Source organism: Capricornis sumatraensis, chromosome 17 (genome assembly GCF_032405125.1).
Source record: "Capricornis sumatraensis isolate serow.1 chromosome 17, serow.2, whole genome shotgun sequence".
Taxonomy (NCBI): Eukaryota; Metazoa; Chordata; class Mammalia; order Artiodactyla; family Bovidae; genus Capricornis; species Capricornis sumatraensis.
The window spans coordinates 58172220-58198360 of NC_091085.1; the positions used below are offsets into that span (position 1 = coordinate 58172220).

Below are 26141 nucleotides of genomic sequence, written 5' to 3' on the forward strand. Positions count from 1 at the left end.
GTCCTCTGCCACCTGCCTCCTCTGGAGGTGTGGGGGCGGCCGCCCATGCTCCTGGCTGGGGCGGGAGACTGGCTGTGGTCTGGTCTTAGCCCCAGTCTTCGGCAGTGACTCTGTGGACCTCCTAGGCTTTGGGAAGCAGGGGAAGGGGCCAGGGGTGGGTGGGGGGTGACCCCAGAGCAGCATCAGTGGGTGTTCCGTGGAGGGGCTCCCTGCCCTCTGCAGGCTGGACCCACGGGGAGAGCTGGGGGCTGAATTCTCTGGGTCGGGGAGCCTACAGTGATTCGGTGAAAGGTTGTGGGTTTGATGCAATGGTTACAGTTGCAGCCCCTGTGTGCTCTGCCGTGGCCACCCCTTCACCTGGTGTTGAGCCTTGTTCTCTCCTCCCCTCGAGGCTGGAAGCCTGCTGGCTCCTGGTGGCTCTTCCTTCCGGATTTTCTTGTCTTACAGACTGATTTCTCCCCTTTTCCTGCCTTACTGGGGTTTGGCTGATGCCCTAGGGCCATGCAGGTGGGAAGGGCGCTATGGACCCAGGTTACTGTTAACTGGTCCTTGTGGTCTTGCGCCGGAGGTTCAGAGATGTTGAGTAACTTCCCCAGGGCCACACAGCCACACTCTTTAGACCAGCCCAGTCTGCATACACACCCTGCTTTCCTTGCCTGTGTCTGCAGTCCAGGCTCTGCCCCTCACTAGCCCAGTGACCTCGGGCAAGTCTCATCACTTTGCTTGTCAGTAAGTTGGTCTCCTTGGAAGTCCCACTGTGTGGGAAAAGTATGCTTGGCCCCCAGTGAGCATGTTTCAGACCATCAGTCAGCCCAATCTGACAGGCTTTTCCCAAGGCATTCAGGGCTCTGCACGGGCTGCCTCCATCTTACTCTTCCCCTGAAGTCGGGGGGTCTGGTTCTTCTGAACACCCCTCCTTACCCCTTCCAAATTCACCATCACCCTTCCTCCCTTGGAAGGGTGCCCACCTCATTTCTCTTTGCCCACCCATTCACTGCTTCTCCCAAGCCTGTGCCCAAACCTCATCTCCTTCAGGAAGCCTCCCCTGATTGTCCCATGGTTTTCTTTTTCAGAATCCTGTAGACCCCAGGGCTTGGCCAGACTCTCCTTGAACGTCCACAGACTTTTCATTCCTTCCTAGCTCCCCTTCTCCTCGTTCAGTGTCAGCTAACAAAGCCTGTATTTCTTGACAGGTTGTGCTTTTTTAAACCCTGACTTTTCCAGGAGACTGAGATATCCTTTGCACCCTAAAAATGCTTCCACCAACGAACTCATCACATTGCTGGTCTGTTGGTCCTTCCGGAACCCTTTGAGAGAGACTCTGCTTCTTATTTTTGCCAGACAAAATCTCGGCAGAGAAGATTTGTCTGCAGTATGCTGTTTGCAGCTGCAATACCTAAACACTTCTTGCGACAAAATAAACACTCAAAAAAAAAAGTTTGCCAGAAGAGTATTGCACAAATGAACACCCCAAGCCAGATGTCTAGAAGCTTGTGAACCCAGATGCATGCCTCTGGGGCAGGAACAAAGTTAGGGAAGGGCTGGTGGGAGGTGCTAGGGAGTGTAGGGACTAGGGGGAATGGTGAGCTTGTCACTCTTTTAAATGGGCAATCAGGGGACTTCCCTGGTGGTCCAGTGGGTAAAACTCCAATCTTCCAGTGCTGGGGACAGAGTTTTGATCCCTGGTCAGGGAACTAGATCCCACACAGCCCAATTAAAGTGTTGACATGCCACAACTGAGACCCAACACAGCCAAATAAATAAACATTTTAAAAGGGTGGCGGGGGGACAGTCAGACCTCAGTTCCCAGTCTGTGGCCATAAGGGAGTGTGATCAGGCTGCCTGGTTTTTTTTTTTAAGAGAAGCTCTCTGTTCATCTTTTTATGCAGCAGCTTCTGGTTTTCAATAATGGCAACAAACGCAGTGTTTTCAGAAAGCTCCACAGCCCAAACACAGCAGTCTCAGGAACTGGCCCTGCTTGGTGGACTGCACCTGTTTGCAACCTGTGGACTTGACATTGGTCCTCTTTGGCAGTCAGCGAATGGATACCTGCCATGGATACCAGCTTGCTCTGGAAGGAAACCCGGATCAGCTGGGGAGGACACGTGCCCTCCAGTAGCTCTGAGGAATGGAGACGGCTGCTTGCCTGGCCTCTGCCCCTGCGAGCGAGCCTTTGTTCTCACTGAGGCCTCTTCAGCTTGAAGCCACAGCACCATGCTTGGGGTAGACTGTTCCAGGCTGTGTGAGTTTCCTCAGGCTGCCAGAACTCTTCACAACAACCAGGCTGCCTGGAAACTATAGTGATTCATTCTCTCGTGGTTCTGGAGGCTGGATGTTGGAAATCCAGGGATTGGCAGGGTGATCTCTTGCAGGTGCTATGGGGAAGATCCTTCTGTGCATTTTCTAGCTTCTGGTGTTTGCTGAGCATCCTTGGCGATCCTTAGCCTGCAGACGCTTCACTCCAACCCGATCTTCATGTGGCCCTCTTCCTGTGTCTTTTCATCCCCAAACCATCTCCCAGTCCATAGGAAAATTGTCTTGCATGAAACCTGTCCGTGGTGCCCAAAAGATTGGAGACCACTGCACAGACTTTCTTTGGATTTTCCATTTTCCCACTGATGCCTGTTTTCTGGTCCAAGATCTGATCCAGAATCCTTCTCTGTACTTCATCCTCGTGACCCCTTGGCCTTCACTCTGTGACCATTTCTCAGTCTTCCTTGATTTTCCTTACCTTGTCACTTTTGAAGAGGACTGCTCTCAGAATCTGCAGAATGTCCTACGATTTGGGTGTGTTTGATATTTTTTCAGGAGGAGGCTGGGCTTGTGGATTTGGGGGAAGAGTTCCCCCGAGGTAAGGGGGTGCCCTTCCCATCACAATACATCAGGGGCACCCAACACCCTGACTGGGGGTGTTTATGTCACTACAGGTGGTGTTGACTTTGCTCCCTTGCTCAGGGAAGTATCAGCTGCCTCCCTGTCAAGTTGCTGTCTTTCCCATCCCTACTCTGTGCATTTTTTTTTTTTTTTGGATGTGTGGGCCATTTTTAAAGTCTTTATTGAATTTGTTACAATATTGTTTCTGTTTTACATTTTGGTTTTTTTGGCCAGGAGGCATGTGGGATCTTAGTTCCCTGACCAGAGATCGAACTTGTGCCCCCTGCATTGGAAGGTGATGTCTTAACCACCACTCTGGACCACCAGAGAAGTCCCCACTCTGTGCTTTAGAAGCAACTTGCTGTCCAGCCTACTGTCAAGGGGAGGGAAGTCCAGCTGCACCTCCTAAAGGGCGAATATCAAAGTCTTTGTGGACTCAAGTGAAAGCCGCCACAATGCTTAGTAAATATTTAGGGAAAATGCTTTGCAGCTATGCAAATTTCTCATCTTTCCTCAACGTTTTGCCAGCCAGTTTAACATTCATGGAAGGGTCTTGCCTGTAACAATTAGCACCGTGGTATCTAATAGTGATTTTCTACTTCCCTCAGTCCCTCTGCGTTTAGTAGTTGAAATTCTGTAAGGCTTCCCAGGTGGCTCAGTGGTAAAAAATCCGCCTGTGGTGCAGGAGACACAGGGTCTGATCCCAGCATCAAGAATATCCCTTGGAGAAGGAAATGGCAACCCACTCCAGTATTCTTGCCTGGGGAATCCCACGGACAGAGGAGTCTGGCAGGCTACAGTCAGTCCATGGGGTCACAAAGAGTTGGGCTTGACTGAGCATGCATGCACACACACAAAGAACACGTGTCCCTTCTCTCTCCTTTGTTTATTTATTCTATCATTTTTTTACATCTGTGTAGATGTGTAGATATTTATTTTATTCGTCGGGTTATAATCTAGCACCAGTGTTATTTACTTTGCTTCTCAGATTGTTCCAGCTGTGGTCATCAGAGACGCTTTCAGGTTGGGCCCTGTGTCCTTTTGACACCCTCCCACCACACTTTTTTTGTGTGTCCTTCTTTTTTAACACTTCTCTGTTTAAAGATGTTCTGGGCTCGTCTTGTATATTTCCTGCCCCAGCGCCGGACTCAGTCATTCCTCCAGGGAGAAATGGCTCTATTTTTTCTTTGGCCATGTCCCCCTGCATTCAGGATCCTAGTTCTCCGACCAGGGATCGAACCCATGCCCCCTGCAGTGGAAGCACCGAATCTTAACCAATAGGCTGCCGGAGAAGTCCTGAGAAATGGCTCCTTTTACTGGAGAGTGGTGTTCGAGACCAAGACCTCAGAGCTGGTGGGCTTATTGCTCTGGACTGTCATAGCTTCTTGGCCTTCTCAGCTGCTGCCTTTAGGTCCAAACCCTCTCCTGTGTTCCAGCCCATGAGGCCTTGCACAGTGGGCCCTGCTCACCTTGTGCTCTCCTCCTCTCTGTCCCTCCACAGCACTCTGCAGCCACAAGGATCTTCTTCTGTCTGTTCTGCAAACACCTCAGGGCCTTTGCACACCCAGTGTGCTCTGCCTGGAGTGCGTCTCCCTGTGGGTCGTTCCATAGCTGGGCCCTCCTGGTGATTGAAATGTCCAGGCCAACTCTGAGACATTTTTCTGCACCCTGAACCTGAAATAGCTATGCCCTCCCCTCCCCCAGTCACTACCCCATCCCTCTGTGTAAGTTTCTGAATCTAAGGTTATCATTTTTTAAAATATTTATTTATTTGGCTGCGTCAGGTCTTAGTTGTGGCATGCAGGATCTTGGTTGCTACACACAGATTCTCTAATTGTGAGGTGCCGGCTTAGTTGCTCCAGGGCATGTGGGATCTTAGTTCCCTGACCAGGGATCGAACCCATGTCCTCTGCATTGCCAGGCAGATTCTTAACCATTCGACCACCAGGGAGGTCCCCAGGATTATATTGCTTATTGTCAGCATGGTCCCTCTATGTGTCACCTGCCTCCATGAAGACTCGGAGGACTCAGGGCTTTGTGTTGCTCACCCCTGGGTCCCCAGGACCCAGAACAGTGCCTAGCGCATAGTGGGTGCTCGGTGAACTTTTGCTGAGTGACTGAGGAGATGAAAGCGTGGTGCCATTGCTCCCATTATTCAGATGAGTAAACTGAGGCTGAGAGACCTTCTGAGATTTGCTCAGAGACCCCCTGCTGTGGAATGGAGGGTTCTGGTCTCAGCCTGTATGGCTGAGGACCCCCAGTGCCCACCCTGCTGGGGAGGGCAAGATTGATGTTAAGTAGTGAGACCTCAAGGTGGGAGGCCTGCACGACAGGAGGTGAAATCAGATTGATCCAGGGAGCCCACGGTCTTACCAGCAACCCTCCTGGAAGTGAGTGTGGCCTCTCCTTGTCGGGAGATGGATGGAGACAGGGCTGAAAGCCTGGCTGGGGGTCCATAAATGAGGAGGGTCCGTGCAGGCCTGTCAGCGTCTCAGACTTGAGACCTGATAGTGAGGATGCTGGAAATCCCTGCAGGGTCTGGGGACACTCATCCGGACAGGAGTAAGGCGTGCTGGTAGACCTGTGCATGCACGGCTCCCAGCCACCGGTTTGAGAGCTTTTTGCAAGGGTTCTGGGTGCAGCTGAGGCTATGAGCAAGTTGGGGGACCCCGCCCCAGAAAAATTAATCCCACTGTACACTCAGATGGGATCAAGCAAGTTCACAGGCCTGATGGCCTCCCGGGGCCTGTCTGTGACCCCCGCAGACCCCAGCTGCTGCACTCTGCTGTGTCTTGGAGGTTGTGGGGAGGGGGCTGGGGGCAGTGGGCCCTTGGGTGTGCCTTCCCCCCTTTCCTGCATCGCTCGGCATCTCTGACTCTTCCTCTGCCTTCTTCTAGGGTTCCGTCTCCCTTTCTTTCATTTTTACTTTATTATTGAAGAATGGTTGATTCACAGTGTTGTGCTGTACAACTCTGCTGCACTGCAAATACATAGATACAAATGCATACGTTCTTTTAATATTCCTTTTTAAACGTTTGCCTCCTATATACCATTTCCATTCCTTTACTTAATTGGAGCATAATGGCTTTGCAAAAATATTTCATTGGTTTCTGCCATACCTCAACATGAATCAGCCATAGGTACACATATGTCCCCTCCCTCTTGAACCTCCCTTCCACCTCCCACCCTGTCCCACCCCTCTAGGTTGTCACAGAGCACTCGGTTGTCGTTGAGCTCCCTGAGTCATACAGCAAATTCCCACTGGCTGTCTGTTTTACATATAGGAATATTAATATTCTTTCCCCTTATGGTTTATCACAGGATATTAAGCATAGCTCCCTGTGCTCTACAGTAGGTCCTTGTGTGTATCCGTCGTCCCCCCCACCCCGCCCACTTTCTTTGGATCTTGTCCTCCTCTGCCTGGAGGCCTGTTCCCCTCCTCTCTCGCTGTCTGTCTCTCTGCCAGGCTCCTTCCCCTCTGGGGCTCTGTCCTCATTTGGGATCTTATCCACTTCTCTCTCTCTCTCCCCTTGCTTCTCTCTGGGCCTCTGTCTGTCCTTCTGCTTTCCTTTTCTCTCTCATTCCTGGTCTCGGTGTCTCTCTCTCTGCTCCTCTTTCTCTCTGAACCACCCACATCCGTCCCACCCCCTGGAAGTGCCCACTCCCCTCTGAGCCCGCGGTGCTATGTGTGGCCTCCTTGGTTAAGAACCCCGATGGTGGGAGGGGTCTGGCTTCACCGACCTGAGGCGTAAGACCCCTCGAGTGCTTCCTGGAGTTCCTGCTGCACTGGCCCCCACCAGCCTGTTGCTGGCCTATCCATATCACCTCTACCCCAGGGGGTGCAGAACAGGGTCTTTCTTGGTTGGAGGTGGCTTGGGGTCACTGAGGCCAGACCCCAAGATCCTGCCTCTGTGTGGCTGCAGCTTTCGGGGGCTTAGTCTGCCCAGCCTGTGTTCCTGGTCTAAGGCTGTGGCTTTTTCTCTGTGGCTGGTTTTCCGTGGCTGACGAGAGAGGGGAGCTTGGGTGTGTGTAGGGGTGATGGCAGCTCTGGGGAGGGCAGGAAGTCACAGGACCTTGACCCCCCTTCAGAGCCCTCTTTTCCTGCAGACCATGCTCAGCCAGAGAATGGGTGGGCGGCAGCTCCTATAGGGCAGAGGAAAGACACACATTGGGAGTACGTGGCTTGCCTCGGGGGATTATGGGGTCTCTTCCCTCACCGGAAGCCAGTGATGGGGCAAACTTCAGCGAGGGATGAAATTCCTGAAACCCTGCCTTTCTGACCTGCCCCGTTGGCTGTCTCCTTCTTGCTTAGAAACCAGGCGATGCGGAAAAAGTTAATCTTGTACTTCAAGAGGAGGAATCACGCCCGGAAACAATGGGTAAGTCATCACTGAGGCCCCCAGCCTTAGAATCTCTTCTGCTGCCCCCTCCCTTCTGTGAGCCAGGTTTCCTGGAGAGTGGAAACGGTCCCCGCCACTCAGACCACGGCCCCTGGGACCCCTGGGTTCTGAGCCTGATTCCTAAGTGTCCAGGGCATGAAAAAAAGCCAAGGACAGCAAGAGAAATAGGAAAAGACAGCAGCTGCTTTAGTGAAGCCGGGGGCTCGGGTTCAGCTGCCTCAAGGAAGCAAGGGTGTGGGCGTGAGGGGGTGCTGGAGACACTGCCCCTCCTTTTCCCACCTGGAAGAGGAGAAAGCATAACATTAGCTGGGAAACCTGGTCCCTTGTCAGAGGACCCAGTGTGGGTATTTTGGGCAGAGAGAGGTCTGCTGGCAGAGGTGGAGGACGGGGGTGGGCTGTGCGCTGGGTGACGGTGATTGCAGGGGATTCCCTGGGAAATGAGCCTTTCCCAGCCCACTGTGCTCGTTCTGGGCTCAGGAAAGTCAGGACCCGGAGAAGCAGCGAGGCCTCCTTGCGGCAGTGCGACTCCTGCGTTCCGCTGCATGCACACTCCAGGCTCAGCTGGGAGGCAGCCCCAAAGCAGGGAGAGCACACGCCAGAGAACACCTTTAGCTGTGGTTTAGGATGCTCGTTTACATCGCTGGTTCGCTGGGGGAGGTTAGGGCTGAGGGATGGAGGCAGTGTTACCCGTTAGTGTTCTTTCAGCTGGGAGAGGAAGAAAAGCTGGCTCAGATGGGCTTGACCGGCCAAAGAATTTCTGTAGCTGAGAGTCTACTGAGTGGCGTTCAGGAGTGGTTTGATCGAGGAGTGGTTTGATCAGGTTGTACCTGATCTGATGTACCTGAAGTCTATGCGGTTTCTTGGTGGTTGTTTTTTTTTTTTTTTCAACTCTGTGTTAGCACATTGACAAACTGATTTTCCTTTGGGACCTGAATTTCTGTAGCAGGCTTGGAGGCCAGAAAGAGAGAACTACTCTTTCTTAGACCATCTCACAAAAGCTCGGATTGTATCACTTGAGGGCCTTGGACCCTTTGAAACAGTTTCTGAACCCACCCTGCTCTGGCCCTAGATGCAGCTGGACCCTCAGAGAAGGGAGATACTTCTGTCCCAGATGCTGAAGGACTGAGAGGCTGGGGCGGGGGGGTGGTGGTGGTGGGGGCAGCAACACCTCTGGACTCTGGGGACCCATGGGGTAAGAAGTGGTGGGCTTCCCAACCTTTCGTTTCTTGACCTTCTCAGACTCCTAAATTGACTGGATGGTGACCAGAAGCACCCAACTGGGTAGATGGGGTTCATGAGACAGGGCATCCTATGTTTCTCATTGAATTAAATATTTACTGAACACGTGCTGTGGGCCTGGTGCAGTGCCGAGCTGTGTTATGCTGAGTGGAGGAGAGGAGGGACACGTGCCGGGCAGAGAAGTGGGGTGGGCGACAGCCTGGATGTCCCACCTCAGAACTGAGAGAGGAATGACCAGAAAGGACGACCTGTGTGAGTATCTGGGGGTCTGAGTGTCAAGAAGCGGGCACAGCGAGTGCAGAGGCCCTGAGGTAGGACCCAGCATGGGGTGACATGGGACAGGACGCAACAGGCAAGTTGGACTACAGAGCATGAGTGAGGAGACTGTGGTGGAGAACCTTTCTGTACTGGAGGGGAACATTTGGATTTTATTCCAAATACAGTGAGATGATTTATTCTTAATAAAGAATACAAAGTCTTTAAGGATTTTTAGTGATTCAGAAAACTTGGCAGTCATGTAGGCAGTTTGACAGGATACAATGAACAGCATATGCCCACCATCTAGAATTCCTCATGATTAACATTTCTTTGGGCTTCCCAGGTGGCGCTAGTGGTAAAGAACCCGCCTGCCAATGCAGGAGACGGAAGAGATGCGGGTTTGATCCCAGGGTCGGGAAGATCCCCTGGAGGAGGGCATGGCTCCCTACTCCAGTATTCCTGCCTGGAGAATCCCATGCACAGAGAAGTCTGGTGGGCTACAGTCCATGGGGTCGCAAAGAGTCAGACACAACCGAAGTGACTTAACGTGCACGCACTTCTTTACATCCACTTGGTGTGTATGTGTGTGTGTGTGTGAGTATGAATGTTTTTGTATTGAATGCTTAGAAAGTAAGTGTGGATGCCCAGACCCTCGCCTGTCATGCTTCTCCGTCTCTCTCTCGGATGAAGGAAATTCAGGAGCAGACCTCAGGATGTACAGCTTTTCCCGAGGAGTCCTGCCTGGGGGTGAAGGGCATGGTTGGGGAGGTCCTTTCGCTGGGGAGAAAGGAGATCTGATCTGCATTTTAAAAGGATCCTGGTGACTGCTGAGGGTGGAATTGGGTGGACGTAAGTTCTTAAGAAATCTCCCAGGGCTCCTTGGAGGTCCTTTGAGGGGATGGAGGGGAAATGGGCTTATTTAAAAATAGGGGAAGAGGAACTGGAGACTTCTAAGAAACTCTGGGTGGCTTTGTGGCCAAGCTGAGCCCGTCTTAAGAGAGGCTTTTGTGAAAACGAATTTGGGAAACCACAGAAACTGTGACAGGAGGGCATCAGGCATGATCTTGCTCTAGTTCTTATATAACGGGCCCCGAGGCCTGTGCATCATTGTCAGGCGGGACCTGGAGGGGGCTTGGTCAAGACGTGCCCCTTCAGATCTGCGTGTTTCCCGCCTCCACCTGAGTCAGTTCTCCGGTGGAGCTCTCACTTTTCAGAGGTTTCTGGGACTGCGACCTAGCAGCCCAGGCTGCCCTGCATGCCTGCTCTGCCCAGAAAGCTGAGGCTCTGTACCCAGAGGGGTGCCCAACCCCAACAGGAACCCCCACCGGGCCTGAGCTTACCCCAAGACCCTGGAAGCCAGATTGTGTGTGTGTGTGTGTGTGTGTGTGTGTGTGTTGGGTGAGGGGGTGTAAGGCTGAGTCACTGATGTACAGGTTCAAATCCCGTCCACCATACCTGCTGTGAGTGGTCCTGGGTGAGCTGTCTGGCCCCAAGCCTCGCTTTTCCTCATCTGTGAAATGGGGTCATGGTGGCACTGCAGGAAGCACAGTGCCTGGCGGGGAGAGTGGGTGTGATTGACGGTGGCCCTGCAGAATGGGTTAGTCAGCGGTGAGCCCAGCCTGGACGGTGGGTGCATTCACTTCCTGAGGTGGCTGTAACAAATGGCCACAAACTAGGTGGCTGAGAAAACAGACATGTATTCTCTCTGTGCTGGAGGCCAGAAGTTCAAGGCGAAGATGTGGGCAGGGCCGTGCTCCCTTTAGAGGCCCTAGGGGATCTCCTTCCTGCCTCTTCCAGTACCTGGTGCTCCAAACGATTCTTGGCTGTGGCCACAGGACTCCCATCTTGGCCTCCATCCTCACCTCCCCTTTCCCCTCTCTTCTCTTCCATGGACATCTGGCCCGGGGTCTAGTGTGTGTGTTAGTCCGTCAGTCATGTCCGACTCTTTGCAATCCCACGGACTGCAGTAAGCCAGGCTGCCCTGTCCTTCACCATCTCCCAGAGCTTGTTCAAACCCATGTCCATGGAGTCGGTGATGCCATCCAACCATCTCGTCCTCTGTCATCCCCTTCTCCTCCTGCTCTCCATCTTTCCCAGCATCAGGGTCTTTTCCAATGAGTCGGCTCTTTGCATCAGGCGGCCAAAGTATTGGAGCTTCAGTATTGGTCCTTCCAGTGAATATTCAGGGTTGATTTCCTTTAGGATGGACTGGTTTGATCTCACAGTCCAAAGGCTTCTCAAGAGTCTTCTCCAGCACCACAGTTCTTTTTTTAAGAGATGGCTAAATGAAGCACATTCTGTATCCTCAGCACCTCTGATGTCCTTATGCTTCACATCTGGCTTTGTCCTGACTTGGCCCAGCATCCGCTTTTGCAGCCTGAGTGATGGGCCGCAGGACACAGGCTGGGAGAGCCCCGGCCTGTCCCCTTCACCCATCACTGAACACGCAGGACAGCCAGTGGGGGAACATTTCTCTGACTCCATAGCGCCTGATCCGCTGAGCCCAGCAGAAGAAAGCCTTTAGGTGAGGCTGCAGGCTGGGCTCCCTGGGGGTATGGAGGATGCCAGGTCACTAGGTGACCATAGAGATCAGCTTCCCTGGCCAGCTGGCTCCAGTCAGCTCCCTGGCACCTCCCTCTGTGTTCTCTGTTGGTTTGAGACTCTCTTCCTCAGTTTAGGGGGTTCCTCCTGGGCACCCCATCTCTTATTTCCTCCCTAATTGTAGAGTTGCATCCTGCCACACCTGGCAGGGCAGGACGGGTTCAAATCCTGGCTCTGCTCGGTGACCGGGGCAAATCATTGGACTCCTGGCCTCAGTTTCCTGTTTCATTCAGTGGGGACTGTAGGAACACCCACCTCATCAGGCTACTGAATAAGAGGCTGCAAGCAGCATGCTTGGAGCAAAGCCCAGACTACCGTGGTTGCTCGGAACTGTCAGCTGCAAGACGACCCTCAAATTCAGAGGGACCCCAAATAGCCAAAACAGTCTTGAAAAAAACCACCAAGTTCCTTATTTTAAAACATATTGAGGTGGTCCAGTGGTTAAGAATTCACCTTCCAACAGAGGGGATGTAGGTTCGATTCCTGGTCTGGGAAGATCCCTCATGCCGTGGGGCAGCTAAGCCCGTGTGCCGCAGCTACTGAGCCCACGCTTTAGAGCCCTCGAGCTGCAACTATTGATCCTGAGCATCCAGAGCCCATGCTCCACAACAAGAGAAGTCACTGCTCGCCACAGCTGGAGGAAGGCCACAGGTAGCAACGAAGACCTAGCACAGCCAAAATTTAAAAGTAAATTTAAAAAACCCTGCAGAACTGCAGAAATCAGCACAGTATGATTCTAGCCTAAGGACAGACACGGAGGACCGTGGAACAGACTAGAGAGTCTGGAATTAAGCCCTCACATCTGTGGCCAGTGGATTTTTGACAGGAGGCCAAGTCCACTCGGAGAGTTAGGACCGTCTCTTCAATAAATGGTGCTGAGACAGCAGGACGGTCAGACACGTGGGAATGGAGTTGGACTCCACCTCACAGAATTAATACACGCACTCACTCGAAATGAGCTAGAGACCTAAATGCAAGAGTGAAAGCCAGGGCTTCCCTGCTGGTCCAGTGGTTAAGAACTCAGCTGCCATTGCAGAGGACACGGGTTCAGTCCCTGGTCCAGGAAGATCCCACATTCCTTGGAGCAGCTGAGCCCCTGTGCCACTGCTACTGAGGCCTCTGCTCCTGGAACCCATGCTCTGCAACAAAGGAAGTCACTGCAGTGAGAAGCCTGTGCACTGCAGCTAGAGAGCAGCCCCTGCTTGTTGCAACTCGAGAAAGCCCGCATGCAGCAACGAAGACCCCACGCAGCCAAAAACAAATAAAATAAATCTTAAAAAACCCCAAAACCTCTAAAGCCATGCACTTAAGAAAAGCCCTGGTGGTGAATCTTGACAACCTTGGATTTGGCAGTGGCTCTTGGGTGCGACCTCCAAAAGCATAAGCAGCGAAAGGAAACGTCGACACGCTGGGCTTTATCAGAACAACTGTCAGGATCCTGACCGCCCGTCTGGACCGTGTGATCCAGGCCTGATGGCACCCAAGCTCTGAGCTCCCACCTGGACAGAGGAGGGATGGTGGTCACGGGAAGGACTCGGCTCTGTGCCTGGCATGTGACGCAGTGGTCCTTAGGCCAGTGTCAGTGGTGATGCTGATGGTGATGGTGAAGTCGATGTTGCTGTTTATGATGGTGACGATAGTGATGGTGAAGATGATGGTGGTGATGGTGCTGGAACAAAGAATTCTCTCAGAGGGTGACAAACTGTGGTCACAGGGGCCATCCTCCTTCTCCTGTGCGTATTCTTGCCCCTGTCGCCGGCAGGCTAGCTTAGCGGTGCTCCAGCCTCTGAAATATAAGTGTGAGACAGTGTGTGAGTACCTGTGTGCTTGGGAGTGGGTGTGTGAGATTATGAGTGAGTGTGTGTAGTTTGTATTGTGAGTGAGAATATGTGTTATGTATTTGTCAGTATGAGTGTGTGTGAGTGTGTGCATGTGTATATGTGTGGGGATGTATGTGCTTCAATGTGTGTGTATGTGTGAGCATATGTGTGTGTAAGTGCGTGTGTGATCCGTATCCTCCCCCGGCCAGCAGGGCCACCCAGGTGGAAACTCCTGGCAGGGTCATCGCTGCCCCAGGAGGGGCTGCGGCCACTGCCACGGGCTGTCCTGTGGTGCGCAGTGCCCTCAGCCCTCAGTGGACAGAGAGCATGCCCAGCACACAGGTGACAGCAGGTGGCACTGTGGTCAGATATGAAGGGGAACTTCCGCACGTTGAATAGTCCTCAGGAGCTGCTCGCGTCTTTGTGTGTGGTGACTGGGGCTGGGCAGTGTGACTGGTGACCCCTCATGGCTGTTCTGTCCCTTTTGCTCTACAAGGGCCCCAGGCAGGGCTGGGTCATCTTGCTGGCCTCCCCTCCACTGGGCAGCTGGTTGGTGGCCCCGTGGGTTTCTTGCTCATCTTCACTGGTAACTGCGTTTTTTTCTCTCTGCTGGTTTTTGGGTGAGCACGTTCTCACCTTTAGCCCATCTGACATTTCCTTGCTCTCACCCATCAGACCCAGGCCTCCTGAGCACCGCAGGACAGCCCGTGGCAGTGGCCACTGCCCCTCGTGGGGCAGCAATGAATGACCCTTCCAGGATTTCCACCTGGGTGGCCCTGCTGGCCGGGGGAGGATACTGATCACACACTCACACTGAGAGGGTGGGGAGGGTCCCCTGCTCTGACGATGAGCTGAGTGTCCTTCATGTTGGTCCCACCCCAGGAGTACTGTCTGCAGCATGTTGAAACGAACACATGTGGCCACTGCGTGCTGCTAGAACTTGACCTCCCAAGGGTTCTTGGGGCAGCCCGGTATGTGTGGTGCCCCCGCTAGCTGGGGATCAAGTTCTGCTCCTCCTCATAGATGGCCTGACAGCCCCCTGGGGACTGTCAATGCTGCTGGGTTTGTTGAGGACCAAGGTCACAGACTGCCTTGGTCAGAAGCTGAAATTCAGGGTGGGATGGGGTGTCTGGGCACGAAGACCAGAGACAGGCTTTCTGATTATGCTGAAGTGTCGAGAAGGCATTCAAGCGAAACTCCCAGACCGTGCCATCTGTCCACGGCAGCTGTTAGAGATGGGGAGATTGGGTCTCAAGAGCAGCCGGACGCTTCCTGCCTGCTTGAGGTCTGGGTCACCTTGGAGACTCAGAAGCCAGGCAGCTTACATTCTGGGCTGAGCAGGGGTCTTTTCTCTAAGGAAGGACTTGTATACAGCAGGAAGCACTGTGGTTAGACTCAGAGAGGGACTTCCTTGTCGTGAACGGACAGCAGCTTGAGTCTTTACACCCAGTCCTTGGATCTGGGGAGCATGGCTGGGCCTGAGGCTGGGGGATGAGGAACTATTCAGAAAGAGAATGCTTTCCACGGGGCCGCCCCAGGTCTGACGGGCACCCCAGAGCTGCACCATCTGACACAACTTACAGTGATGGAAATGGTCTGTGCACAACGCCCACTGCAGACAGTAGCCCTGGCCCCAGTGGCAGGGGGGCCAGGGACCTGAATTTAAATACGACTTAGTTTTACATGATTCAGCTTTAACGGCCACATGTGACTGGAAGCGTCTGTATACTATAAGGCCTTTCTAGAGGAAGGCTGGGGGTGGGGGTGGCCCACACCCCAAGGAGCAAGGCAGCCAGATCCTTAGGGCAGACAGTGGCCTGAGTCTGCCCCGGTCTCCGCGTGATCGTGTGTCTGCCCGTGCACCTGTGTGTGATCGCATACCTGCCCGTGCGCACGGCAGAGCAGGGAGCCCTGGGGTGCTGAATGTTGGATACAGGAGGAGCAGCTGCCACAGGGCTCCCCCGCGTCTCCCCAGGAACAGAAGTTCTGCCAGCGCTATGACCAGCTCATGGAGGCCTGGGAGAAGAAGGTGGAGCGCATCGAGAACAATCCCCGGCGGCGGGCCAAGGAGAGCAAGGTGCGCGAGTACTACGAGAAGCAGTTCCCCGAGATCCGCAAGCAGCGAGAGCTGCAGGAACGCATGCAGAGGTGAGCTGAGGGCCAGGCCCACTCGCGCCCCTCACCCTCCTCCTCTCCACACCACCCCCCACCCGCCACCGCCTCCTTCCCTGCCTCCCAGGACCTGGGGCCGCTTGCGGCACCGTCCGCAGAGGACCCCTGGCTGGCACGAAAAGGAAACCACGGCAGGTCTCGAATTGCACCCCAAGGGCCGAGTTAAGGCCTCGGGTGTGTCACTCAGCACCTGCCTGGCCTTAACACTTCTTGGAAAGAAACTTAAATCCATTTTGATGGAGTGAGCTCTCCTTCCGGTGTGCCATGGGCTGGTACCCACCCCAGCTTTGTTCATTTACGTGGCCCCTGAGTGTGAGATCCCCGGTGTAAGTCAAAGGGAAAGGATGCTGGTCACACGTGGCGGGCATAAGGACTGGGTGCAATCCTGTGTCAGAGTGCCCAGCACACAGTAGGTGCTTGGTGGCATGTGAGTGTGGTTTCTGTTGTTGCACAGATAAGGCAATGGACTGTGAGCAGGGATGATGGACTTCACTCTTTCTTTTTTTAAACAAATAGATGAAAATTTATTATTGTATGATTCTTAGTTTTAAGTTATTCCTGCATGTTGTCTCCTCTTTCCATTAAAGCCCTTGATTATTTGCCATGGGTCTTTTTGTTTTTTTTGGCCACACCACATGTCATGTAGGATCTTAGTTCCCTGACCAGGGATCAAACCCATGTCCCCCACCGCAGTGGAAGCTCAGAGTCTTAACCGCTGGACCGCCAGGGAAGTCTCTGGATCTCACTCTTTACTGGATGCTCACATCCCATATCTCACTGAATGCCTGCTCCCAGTCCTGGGAGCCAGGCACCACCTTATCCCCAGGTTACATGGGAGGACATGGAGCCAGAGGCTGTGAAGAGGCAGGGCTGGACTTTGTACGTGGATCTGTGTAGCTGGTCTTTTGTGAGGGGCATCTTAGGAGAGAAAAAGCGTTCTGGCATTTTCTGGGTGAGAGTGGGGATGCTCCATCCCTCCCCCAGACCCCTCAGCTTGGGGCCATCCGTGTGGGTGTGGGAGGCCTGGCTCCTCCCCACTGCCCACACGCTGCCTCTGGGGAAGTTGTGGGCTCGGGGCTGTGCCGCTGCGCTGGCTGCGAGGGGCCGGTCCTGAGTGTGTGCCTTCGATCTCCAGCAGGGTGGGTCAGCGGGGCAGCGGGCTCTCCATGTCGGCCGCCCGCAGCGAGCACGAGGTGTCCGAGATCATCGATGGCCTCTCGGAGCAGGAGGTAAGTCCTTGACCCCGACCTCAGCTCCACCCACTGTGTGCCCTGTCCAGGGAGAGGGTCCGGCAGGAAACAGAATTCACCTGGATGGTTGAGATCAAGGGCTTGATACTGAATGTGGGGTGGAACCGAGGAGGGATGGGGAGGCCCCAGGGGAGTAGCCATTGGCTGTCCCCGGGCCTGCAGGCTGAGCGGGGAGAGAGGCCTTCCTGGGCCATGCAGGAGGGGCCACCTGGCAGGACGTGGCCAGGAAGGGTCACAGCCGGGGCCCCGTCGTGACGCCGTGGCGGAGTAAGTAGCCTGGCCTCTCGCTCCTCCCCCGCTCTCTGGCTACTTTCAGTGCTTCCCATTGGCTGAACCCGACCCGAAGCCAGAGGGCACAGGAGCCCGAGGGTGGCAGTTTGTAGGTCAGCCTCCCAGTTGTCCAGAACCAGGGTCAGAGGGGGGTTTCCCAGCTCACCAGCTGTTCACCAAGCTGGGGACCTTCTATCAAGAGTTCCCAGGTGACCTATCAGCCAGGTGACCCTGGCTCTGGTCACTGGAGCCCAGAGGTGGCCAGGGAGCAGAGGGAGGAGGCATTTGCTCCTGGGGCAGGGCTGGTACAGGCCTGTCCCCTCCCAAGTCTTACAAGCATCTCATGTGTCAGTTCCCCATCCCCCCCTCCATGTTCCCGACATCACAGTGGAAAGGAGGGGGCCTCGCAAAAGGAGGGGGCCTCGCAAAAGGAGGGGAGCACATTCTTCCTCCCCCGGGCCTTGTGTCCAGGGAGAGCTTTTGTCCAGCTGGGAGGTATTACAACTCCAGATCAGTGCAGTCACCGCTCACGAGCTGCATGTGGCTATTTAAATGGAAATGACCAGAAACGAAATAAAATTAAAAACTCAGTTCCTCCAGTGTCACCAGACACATTGCAAGTGCTTAGACGCCACGTGTGGTTAGTGGGCCCGTGCTGCACAGAGCAGGCCATAAAACCTGCATCGCTGCAGAACATTCTATTGGGCTGTGCTGGCCTAGGCCACTGAGTCTCATATGGGACAGACTTAAGAGTCCTGGGGAGGGGACTTCCAGCTTGAATTGTGATTTCCCAGGCCCGCACCCCCGGCGATTCTGATTTAGCCAGTCTAGGGTGGCAGAACTCAGAACTCTGCATTTTCACCAGGCTGTTCATGCAAGTTTGACACAGGTAGTTCGGACTATCTGGCTGTTTAAAAAAAAGAGCCTTCATTTTATTTTTATAAATTTTAATTAAAAAAATAATTTTTTTCTTGTCCGCGCCTGGCAACATGACAGATCTTAGATCCCCAACCAGGGATCGAACCTCTGCCCCCTGCATTGGAAGGAGGAGTCTTAACCACTAGACCGCCAGGGAAAAGTGTGAAAGCCAAAGTGTCAGTTGTTCAGTCATGTCCGACTCTTTATGACCCCATGGACTATAGCCCGCCAGCCTCCTCTGTCCATGAGATTCTCTGGGCAAGAATACTGGAGTGGGTTGCCATGCCCTCCTCCAGGGGATCTTCCCGACCCAGGGATCGAACCTGGGTCTCCTGCATTGCATGCAGATTCTTTACCATCTGAGCTACTAGGGGAGCCGAAGTCCAAGCCTTTGTCTTAAAACCTCACATGATGTGGCCCTGTTTTGTACACCATCTAGTCTGCAGAAAGCAGAACTCGGAATGCCTTTGTCCACACCTGTGGGTTTGCTCCGGCTCCTGTCCCGCCGATGGTGGCCAAGTACACAACCCACATTGGCACATGGAAGCAGGAAGAGGGTGACCCTTTCCTGCAGGCTCCCTGCTTGATGCAGGGTGCATGGCATCTCAGCTGATTCAGTGTCCGACACCACCCCCATCCCAGAAGACCACTTCCCCAGCTCCTGGCCACATGAGAGTGCAGCCACCAGGGTCCTTGGGGAGGTTGAGGGGACAGTGTTTAAGGGTGATGGTCAGAAAGGGAATTCAGGGCAGCAACTGTTCACCCAGTCCAGGCTGACTTGAGGTTCCCTGGGAGGGTGGCAAGGAGGGTACTGGACAGGAAAAGAGATGCTCGCGATTTCGGGGGAGCTTGCAGTAGTCAGGATGTGAGCCCACTGTGGATGGAACCATGGAGTAGGGTGGGGGTTCCTGCCAAGAGGAACCCGGCTTGGATCTGCCAGGACTGTGTGTCTCGTGCAGGCGAGGGAGATAAGAAGGTGATGGTATTGGAGGGCTGCTCAAGTGCCGGGGAGGCTCAGGCCTCCCTGGGAGTCCTCCTCTCAGCCAAGGTCGGGGCTGTGCCCCCATTGCGCTCCCCTGCTTCTGTTGGGAATCCCCAGCACTGAATGGAGTGCTTAGATGTGGGAGGCTGGGCAGCGGATCCTTTGAACCGGCTGACCTTGGCAGGGCTGGGGCCCTCGCCTGCCTCCGGAGATTGGTAATTAATCGCCAGTAATGGGCTGGCTGCAGAGATTTGGGGAAATGAGTCCAGCTGAGTGGCGGCTCTGAGCCTCTTAATAGCTGCCCCGATGCATTAGGAGCAAGCCCGCCCGACTCCTGCCATGCACAGGGCTGGGCAAGCTTGGTCCCCAGTGGGCATACTTAAAGGAGCGGGATCCGGGGCTGGAGGTGGATAGCTGGTGAGGAAATGGTTCTGCAGCCTCGCTGGGCCCTCCCAGAGCAAGGCAGCCCCTCGCCCCACCCCGCATGCCCTCTGAACCCAGGGTGGGGGTGGGCAGCCCCGTCCCTGAGCCGGCCAGGTTGCACATCTTCCCTGCAGTGTTTTATGGCACTTGCATTTCTAAAGGGAAGATTCATCACTCCCCTCTTACTGCAGATAAGGTGACTGCTGCTCTCTGTTGAATTTACAGCCCTGCCCACCATAAACCTGTCTGGGGCTGCCTTTAAATTCTCCCTTCCCCCTGCACGGGCCTGTTCTTATTTTTTAACCCATCATGCGCTTTCTCTCTGGTTTTGTGTTTTCCCATTCTGACTTGGAGCATCCCTACCCTCTGCTCATTCACTTGGGTTCCTCTGTGCTGGCGGGAGCACCCCGTCCCCTCCCCCACCCGGTCCCCAGCTCCTTGTCCTCTTGCATTTTCCAGCCAGGGAGGTGCCCTCCGTCATCTCCATTTTCCTTCCAGAACCTGGAGAAGCAGATGCGTCAGCTGGCCGTAATCCCGCCCATGCTGTACGATGCCGACCAGCAGCGGATCAAGTTCATCAACATGAATGGGCTCATGGATGACCCCATGAAGGTGTACAAAGACCGCCAGGTCATGAACATGTGGAGCGAGCAGGAGAAGGAGACCTTCCGGGAGAAGTGAGTCCCCTGTTGGTGGGGTGGGGAGGCCCCTGGCCAAGGCCACCCTCCCCTACCCTGGGAAGCCTGTCCTGTTGAGGTTTGCCCTGGCTTCCCAGGGCTGTGACGACAAGTGACCACCAACTGTGTGGCTCACAACAGCTGGAATGTATTCTCCCACAGTTCTGGAGGCCAGCAGTCTAAGATCAAGGTGTGGGCGGGGTGGTTCCTTCTAGAGGCTCTGAGGGAGGGTCCCTTCCAGCCTGGTTGCCAGCGGTGGCTGGAGATCTCTGTCACCCCTCTGCTTGCAGATGGATCCCTCCGTCTCAGCTGTCTTCACGTGGTCTTGTTTCCCGTGTGTCTCTCTGTGTCTTCTCCTTTTCCTATAAATTCACCAGTCACATTGGATTCAGGGCCCACCCTACTCTAGTATGACCTCATCTTAACTAATTATATCCACAAAGATCTCATCGCCAAATAAGGCCACATTCTGAGGTTCTGGGAGGACAAGATATTTGGGGGGACACTATTCGGACCAGTAGAGTGTCAGGGAAGCTTTATGTGAAATGAGTCAGTGAGTATTAGAAGAAGAAGGCAGGAAGACCTTCGAGGCTGGGCTGAAGGCTGGGGCAGGGGCATGTGGCTGGCCGGTAACTTTAGTTTTCATTTTATCTGGAAAGTGGCTATTAGTTGAGCACCTCCTTCATCACAGACGCTAAACAGATGTCTTCTGGGGATTGTGCATTTGTCCCGCTTATCCCCCATAACAGCATTACCCATCCCCATTACACAGAGGAGGAAGCAGAGGCTCAGAGAAGCTTAGACGCTTAACAAAGGTCACACAGCTTGCAAAGGGTGGAGGCAGGATTCAGAATCCCCCAGCTTCAGGTCAGGGGCTCAGCTGCAACTGGGAGGCTTGTCGGGGGAGAGGGAAGATGGAACCAGGGAGTAGGGAGCGCTTTGGGAAGGAGAGGCAGGATTTAGATGCTCAGAGGTGAAGCTGGGGCTTCTGAAATGGAAGAGCAGAATGACTGTTTTGGGGAGATGAGTGAAGGGCCAGATGGAGAAAGCCCTCCTTTCCCCAACTAGATTCAAAAGGTATGTCCCAGGGAAGCCCATCCTGAGCACATTGCACCTTCACAGCACTGAGGACCCTGTGAAGCAAAAGGGTGGGAAACTGAGGGACAGGTGGAGAACTTAGTGCTCAACCAGGAGGGTGTTGGGGGCTTAGCTGCTGGATGTCCACGCCTACCACCTCTTTCATCGCCAAGAGAGTTTCCTCAGAAAAGATGACCTGCATGGGTCATTAACTTAACTTCTCCAGCCACCCGCTGTGGTTCCAGGCCATAGGGGCTGGGGCTCTCTCTGCCCTTTGCAGGGTCAAGTGACCCCAAAATGCCAAACTAGGCTCCCGAGATGGGGATGCTTCTGGGTCACGGGCAGGGCTGGGGTGCATCAGCTAGTGCAGTCACCAGGACTTGGAAATGCAGGAAAAGCGACTGAAGAGGCCCTCGTATGGAAAGTATTGTGTTTTTGTTGTTGTTGTTGTTTTTTAAATGGCTTTTGATTATGGAAATTCTAAAACATACATAAAAATAGAGGGATGGTATAATGCCCCCTTGAGCACCTAACACAGATTCAGCAGTCTTCCACAGGAAAGAGGGCTTTGGGAGCAATTTCCACATGTGTTCGGGGACTACTGCTCAGAGACAGGAAACCCAGGTACTTAGTGGCTCCTTTCTAGGTCCTCATGCTCACAGACGTGCTTGCCCTGCCATTGAATCAAGTTCTCTCTATTAGGTGTTTTACACTTTAAGAACCAACTATAGTATGGTCATGGATTCCAAGAATTACTGTTGCATTAGATATTTAAATCCCCCTAACATGTTTCCTATTTTTATTTATGCTTTTTTTTTTTTTTTAAAGAGGTTTCTGGGGGTGCTTTCTGTGTTTTGGCCTTTCTGGAGCTTTCCTGTTCTGACCTAATGATTGCATACTGTTAGTACAGTAGCTGAAGAATGGGGGACCCAGGCTGGGCTGATGTGGGCTGAGACCCAAGTTGGCAGCTTGTGTCTTTCAGGGTCCCAGGTGATCGCTCCTCTTCAGTGGAAGTTATAGCACTCAGGGCCTTTGAAAATTGTGTGTCAGTGCCGTAGAGCTCACTTAGTGGCCTTGTGATTTCGAACAGCCACTTCTCCTCCCTGAGCCTCAGTTTCCACATCTGTAAAATGGGTGTAGCCTTAGTGCTTCCTTGTGTGGCTGTCGAGGTGCCCCGTGTCAGAGTAAATTCTCAGTAAACATCCGCAGAGGATACAGGTGTAAGTTGGAGGGAGGTGGAACAGTTGACCTAAGGGAATCCTCTGAGTTTGCTTCTTGGTCTCCTGAGGGCCCCATCTCGGCTTGGGGAAACCCCGAGGAAGGGATATTTTTGGGGGGGTGGAGGAAGGAAGTGTCACAGGGGCAGGGAGAGAAAGGGAAGATTCTGTCTGTCTGGAAAATCAGGGCGTTAGGCCGCCTCCAGCTCTGCAAGCTGCCTGAGGCGGGCTTGCAGGCCGGGAAGCCTGCCTGACTCGCGGCTTCCTCTGGGAAGACAGAGAGGCTGTTCCGGATTCTCCAGTGTCTGGTTGGGGAGCCGGGGAGGGGCCGGCTGGCCTCCAGCCCAGCCATCTGGAGGGCTGGGCAGGATGATCGCCAGCCCTGGCCCGGACTCCCTGGGGGTGGGGGTGGGGGACCCGGGGCCCCTGCCTCCCCAGCAGCCTCTTCCCTCCCCAGGGAGGCTGCGGGGTGGTGGTGTGTCTTGGCGGGGGTGGGGGGGTGGGGGGAGCAGCCAAGGCCCCGCCCAGCATCCCCGGGGCCCCAGCAGCCGTGACCCACATCTCCACCCCCGCCGTCCGCCTGCTCCTGTGGCCCTGACATTTCAGCCTGGCCGAGCTCTTTCCCAGTAATTCTCTCGGCTTCGCAGGAAGCCAGTTGGTGGGGCGCCAGTTCCCCGCCACCCCTCCAACTTCGGTCCCTTCTTGCCGCCTCCTGGGCTGGCTTGCCTCCTGCTCGCCTCCCCGCGGGCACTCGGAGCCTCTGCTCCCATCTCTCCCGGGGAGGCCCGGCAGCCTCGAGATTCTGCGCCGTCACCTCGCCCGTGGGGGCCCCGTGTGGGCCGGGCGAGGCCCAGCTTCCCAGGCCCAGCCGGAGATAGAAACAAAAGCAGATTTTTTAAAGGGGGGGAACCCCACCACAGGGCTGCATGTAATGTCCTCATTTTTCCTGGAACCCGCCTCTAGCAGGACAAACAAATGTATTTTCAAAGGCGCTAAAACTAGTGACTCACTCCAAGGAACGCCCTCTCTTACCCCTCGGTCCCGCCCGCCGCGGCCCTTCCCACACCCCCCTGGGCTTAATTGCTCCGAGTGGGGCGGCGCCCGTCCAGCCGGGCCCGCGGAGATGGCAGGCGCCCGGGAGCTCGGCGGCCGCCCAGCCGGGCAGCCCCCCTCGGCCTGGTCTCAGGCCCGCCCTTCTCTCCTCGCAGATTCATGCAGCACCCCAAGAACTTCGGCCTGATCGCATCATTCCTGGAGAGGAAGGTGAGTCTGCCCAGGAGTGCAGCGCCGCCCGCCCCTCCCCGTTCCCCTCTGGCGTCCACTCCTGCGGGTAGCCGCTTGGGCTGCTGGTGAAGGACCCTCCCTCCCCAGCCACAAGGCCTCTGCCTGCCGGCCCCTTGCTCTCCTTGCTGTGTCTGACAGCGCTTTCCTCCTGCCTCCCTCCTGGGAGCAGCCACAGGCCCCGCCCCAGCCTCCCGGGCCCTCGGGGGCGGAGCTCCAGGCTGGGAAACCCCAGGAGAGTTGTGTGCACCAGCTCCTCCTCCGACGTGGCAGCGAGCATCCTGGCAGATTGGGCCTGGGTTCTAGAAGCTGTGCTGTGCCTGGCATCCTAATTAAGGCTTATGGGCAAGAGTGCTGGTCTTCCAGGGCACTGGATGGAATGACCTTTCTAGGTCCCTCTGATGGTCTCTATGCTGACACACCTTATGCCAAGCCAGGCGTGTGGCTGGCAAAGTCCTCATCCCCTTTGGATAAAACCCGATGGAGAACTGACACTCGAGCTTCACAGGGGTGGTGCCCTTCTCTGCTCCAGCTCCCTATTGGCAGGTGGACACAGAACGTCCAAGGGAATGGTAACGCCCCCTTTTGTGCACCCAGGAGCCTGGGCTGGACGTGGCCCTAGGTCAGAGTCTGCCATTGGACCCTAGCATCATCGGGGTGGAGCCAGACAAGCTTCCTGAAAAGGTTTACTTTCTGGAGCTGCTTGTCTGGGTGTTTAAAGCAGCATTTCCCCGAATCTTGTTTCTCAGTGTGGGGGTGTCTGCCCACCCCTAGCTTTGCAAACACCCTGCTAGTGGAGGCCTCATGCTTCCTAATTTTGGGAGGGCAGTTGGAGCAGGATCCAGGCGGGTGTTTTAAAGGGTAACAGTTGTTCCCAGCATCTGCCCTTAATGAACTGATACCCATAGAAGGAGGGAGATGGGGCAGCGTCGGGAAGTGAAATCTCTCCCGGCCTGAAAAACCAGTGTAGAGAAGCAAGCCCATAAATAGCCTCTCCCCTGAGTTAGTGACAGCTTCTTACTAGGGGTGTGGACAATGCAGGAGACTCTAGGTTGGGGCTCCGCAGAGATTCAAGGAGGGATTTCAGACGTTGGTAATTGAGCAGCACTGTTTGAATGAGGAAATCAGAGGTCTCTATGCTGGAGAATAAACTTTATGGTGTTCTTTGGCTAAGAGGCAGCCCAAGCTAAGACTCAAATAGAGCTTCCAGAAGGGTCTAAGCTGGAGCCTCCTGCTGTGCCTCTGGGGACTGGTGTGTCCTGACAGTGAGTGAGGCCAATAGCAGGGTGGGAGCCCAGTGGACTGGCCAGCTTGTGCCCACCTACAGGGCCAGCCCATTGGTTATCCAATGCAGGAAGGCACTCTTCGTGAATTGTTCAAGGGGAAGTCAGACACCCACATCCCCCAGTGTGCAGATATTGGCATCTGATTATAAAATGTTATTCCGAACTATTTTGCGGGCCGTGTGTGTGGTCAGGTTTAGCCTGGGAGCCACCTCTGTTCACAGTCCGTTCCAGGAAGTGGATGAGGACACAGGGGTTTGAGGCCCAGCCCGCCTCTGCACCCAGCAGCCCTCATGGATTGCCCCTCAGAGGCGAGTTCCTGGCTTGGCACCAGCTCCGAGCATCACAGAAACATTTTACATCATGTCAGTAATGGCTGCCAGCATAAGCGAGCTGTCACCTGGAGTGGGCCCAGGTGGTAGCATCATCGCATTCTGTCCTCCAGTTGCTCTCTGTGGATGATGCCCTCTTACTGATCTCATTTGGACAAGGAGGAGGTGGTGGAGTTCAGAGAGAAACAGCCACTTACTCAGCAAGCAGAGGTGTCAGGTCCACATGGAAAAGACCACGACAGAGAAAAGACAGAAAGGTCCCAAGAGATGAAGAGTCATATGGGGACATTAGTCAGGCTGGATGCACGAAGCTTGGAAGAGGTTACTTGGGGCCTCAAGTATTAGGGGGGAAGAAACTGGCGTGAGATAAAGGAGACCCCAGACCCCAGCTGGGGAGCTGGAAGCCTTGTTCCTGAGTGGATGGCAGGTGACGGCTTTATCAGCGCGACTGCTAATAGTAGCAGCACCCACCATACGGAGAGGTCACACATTTGCAGTGCGTGCTCTGTGGTCCTAAGTCCTTTACACGTATGTATATTAACTTCCTCGGTCTTTATGACAAACCTATGAAGTGTGTGGTAAAGTACTCCCATGACACAGGTGAGGAAACCAAAGCCAGAGAGGTTCAGTAAACTAGCCAGGGTCGCCCAGCCAGTGTATGGAGGAAGTGGGATTTGAACCCAGGCTTCCTGCTCCGACTGCCCACACTGCACACTCCTCAGAAGTCTCTTCTCTCTCTCTGTCCTGCAGACAGTGGCTGAGTGTGTCCTCTATTACTACCTGACCAAGAAGAATGAGAACTATAAGAGCCTGGTGAGGCGGAGCTATCGGCGCCGAGGCAAAAGCCAGGTGAGAAGGGGGCAGTGTTGGGATGGGTTCCCAGCATGCTCTGTGGCCAACTCTCAGCATGCTTGGCAGCTGGCAGCCCTGACTGCTGCTCGCGGTGATGTTTCCTCATGTGTCTCAGCAGTGGGTCCCTCATTTTGGGTCCTCTCAGTGGCAGCTGAGAGACCCTCTCTGGGGGTATGTGTCGTACCCCAACAGTGCGGAAGAGAGCTGGGAGAAAT

General features: G+C 54.5%; 1 protein-coding gene across 3 annotated transcripts in view; it reads left to right on the plus strand.

Moving 5' to 3' along the window:
• NCOR2 (nuclear receptor corepressor 2) overlaps positions 1-26141 on the plus strand; it is a 157658-nt gene that overhangs the window by 41846 nt on the left and 89671 nt on the right. For 2 of the 3 annotated variants that reach the window (XM_068989807.1, XM_068989808.1), the window contains exons 8-13: positions 7187-7253; positions 15168-15340; positions 16503-16593; positions 19706-19884; positions 23387-23441; positions 25825-25923. In XM_068989807.1, coding sequence (XP_068845908.1) covers positions 7187-7253; positions 15168-15340; positions 16503-16593; positions 19706-19884; positions 23387-23441; positions 25825-25923 — 664 coding nt within the window. Of the gene's footprint in view, positions 1-7186; positions 7254-15167; positions 15341-16499; positions 16594-19705; positions 19885-23386; positions 23442-25824; positions 25924-26141 lie in introns of all 3 variants that reach the window. The other variant, XM_068989806.1, reaches the window with a different exon arrangement.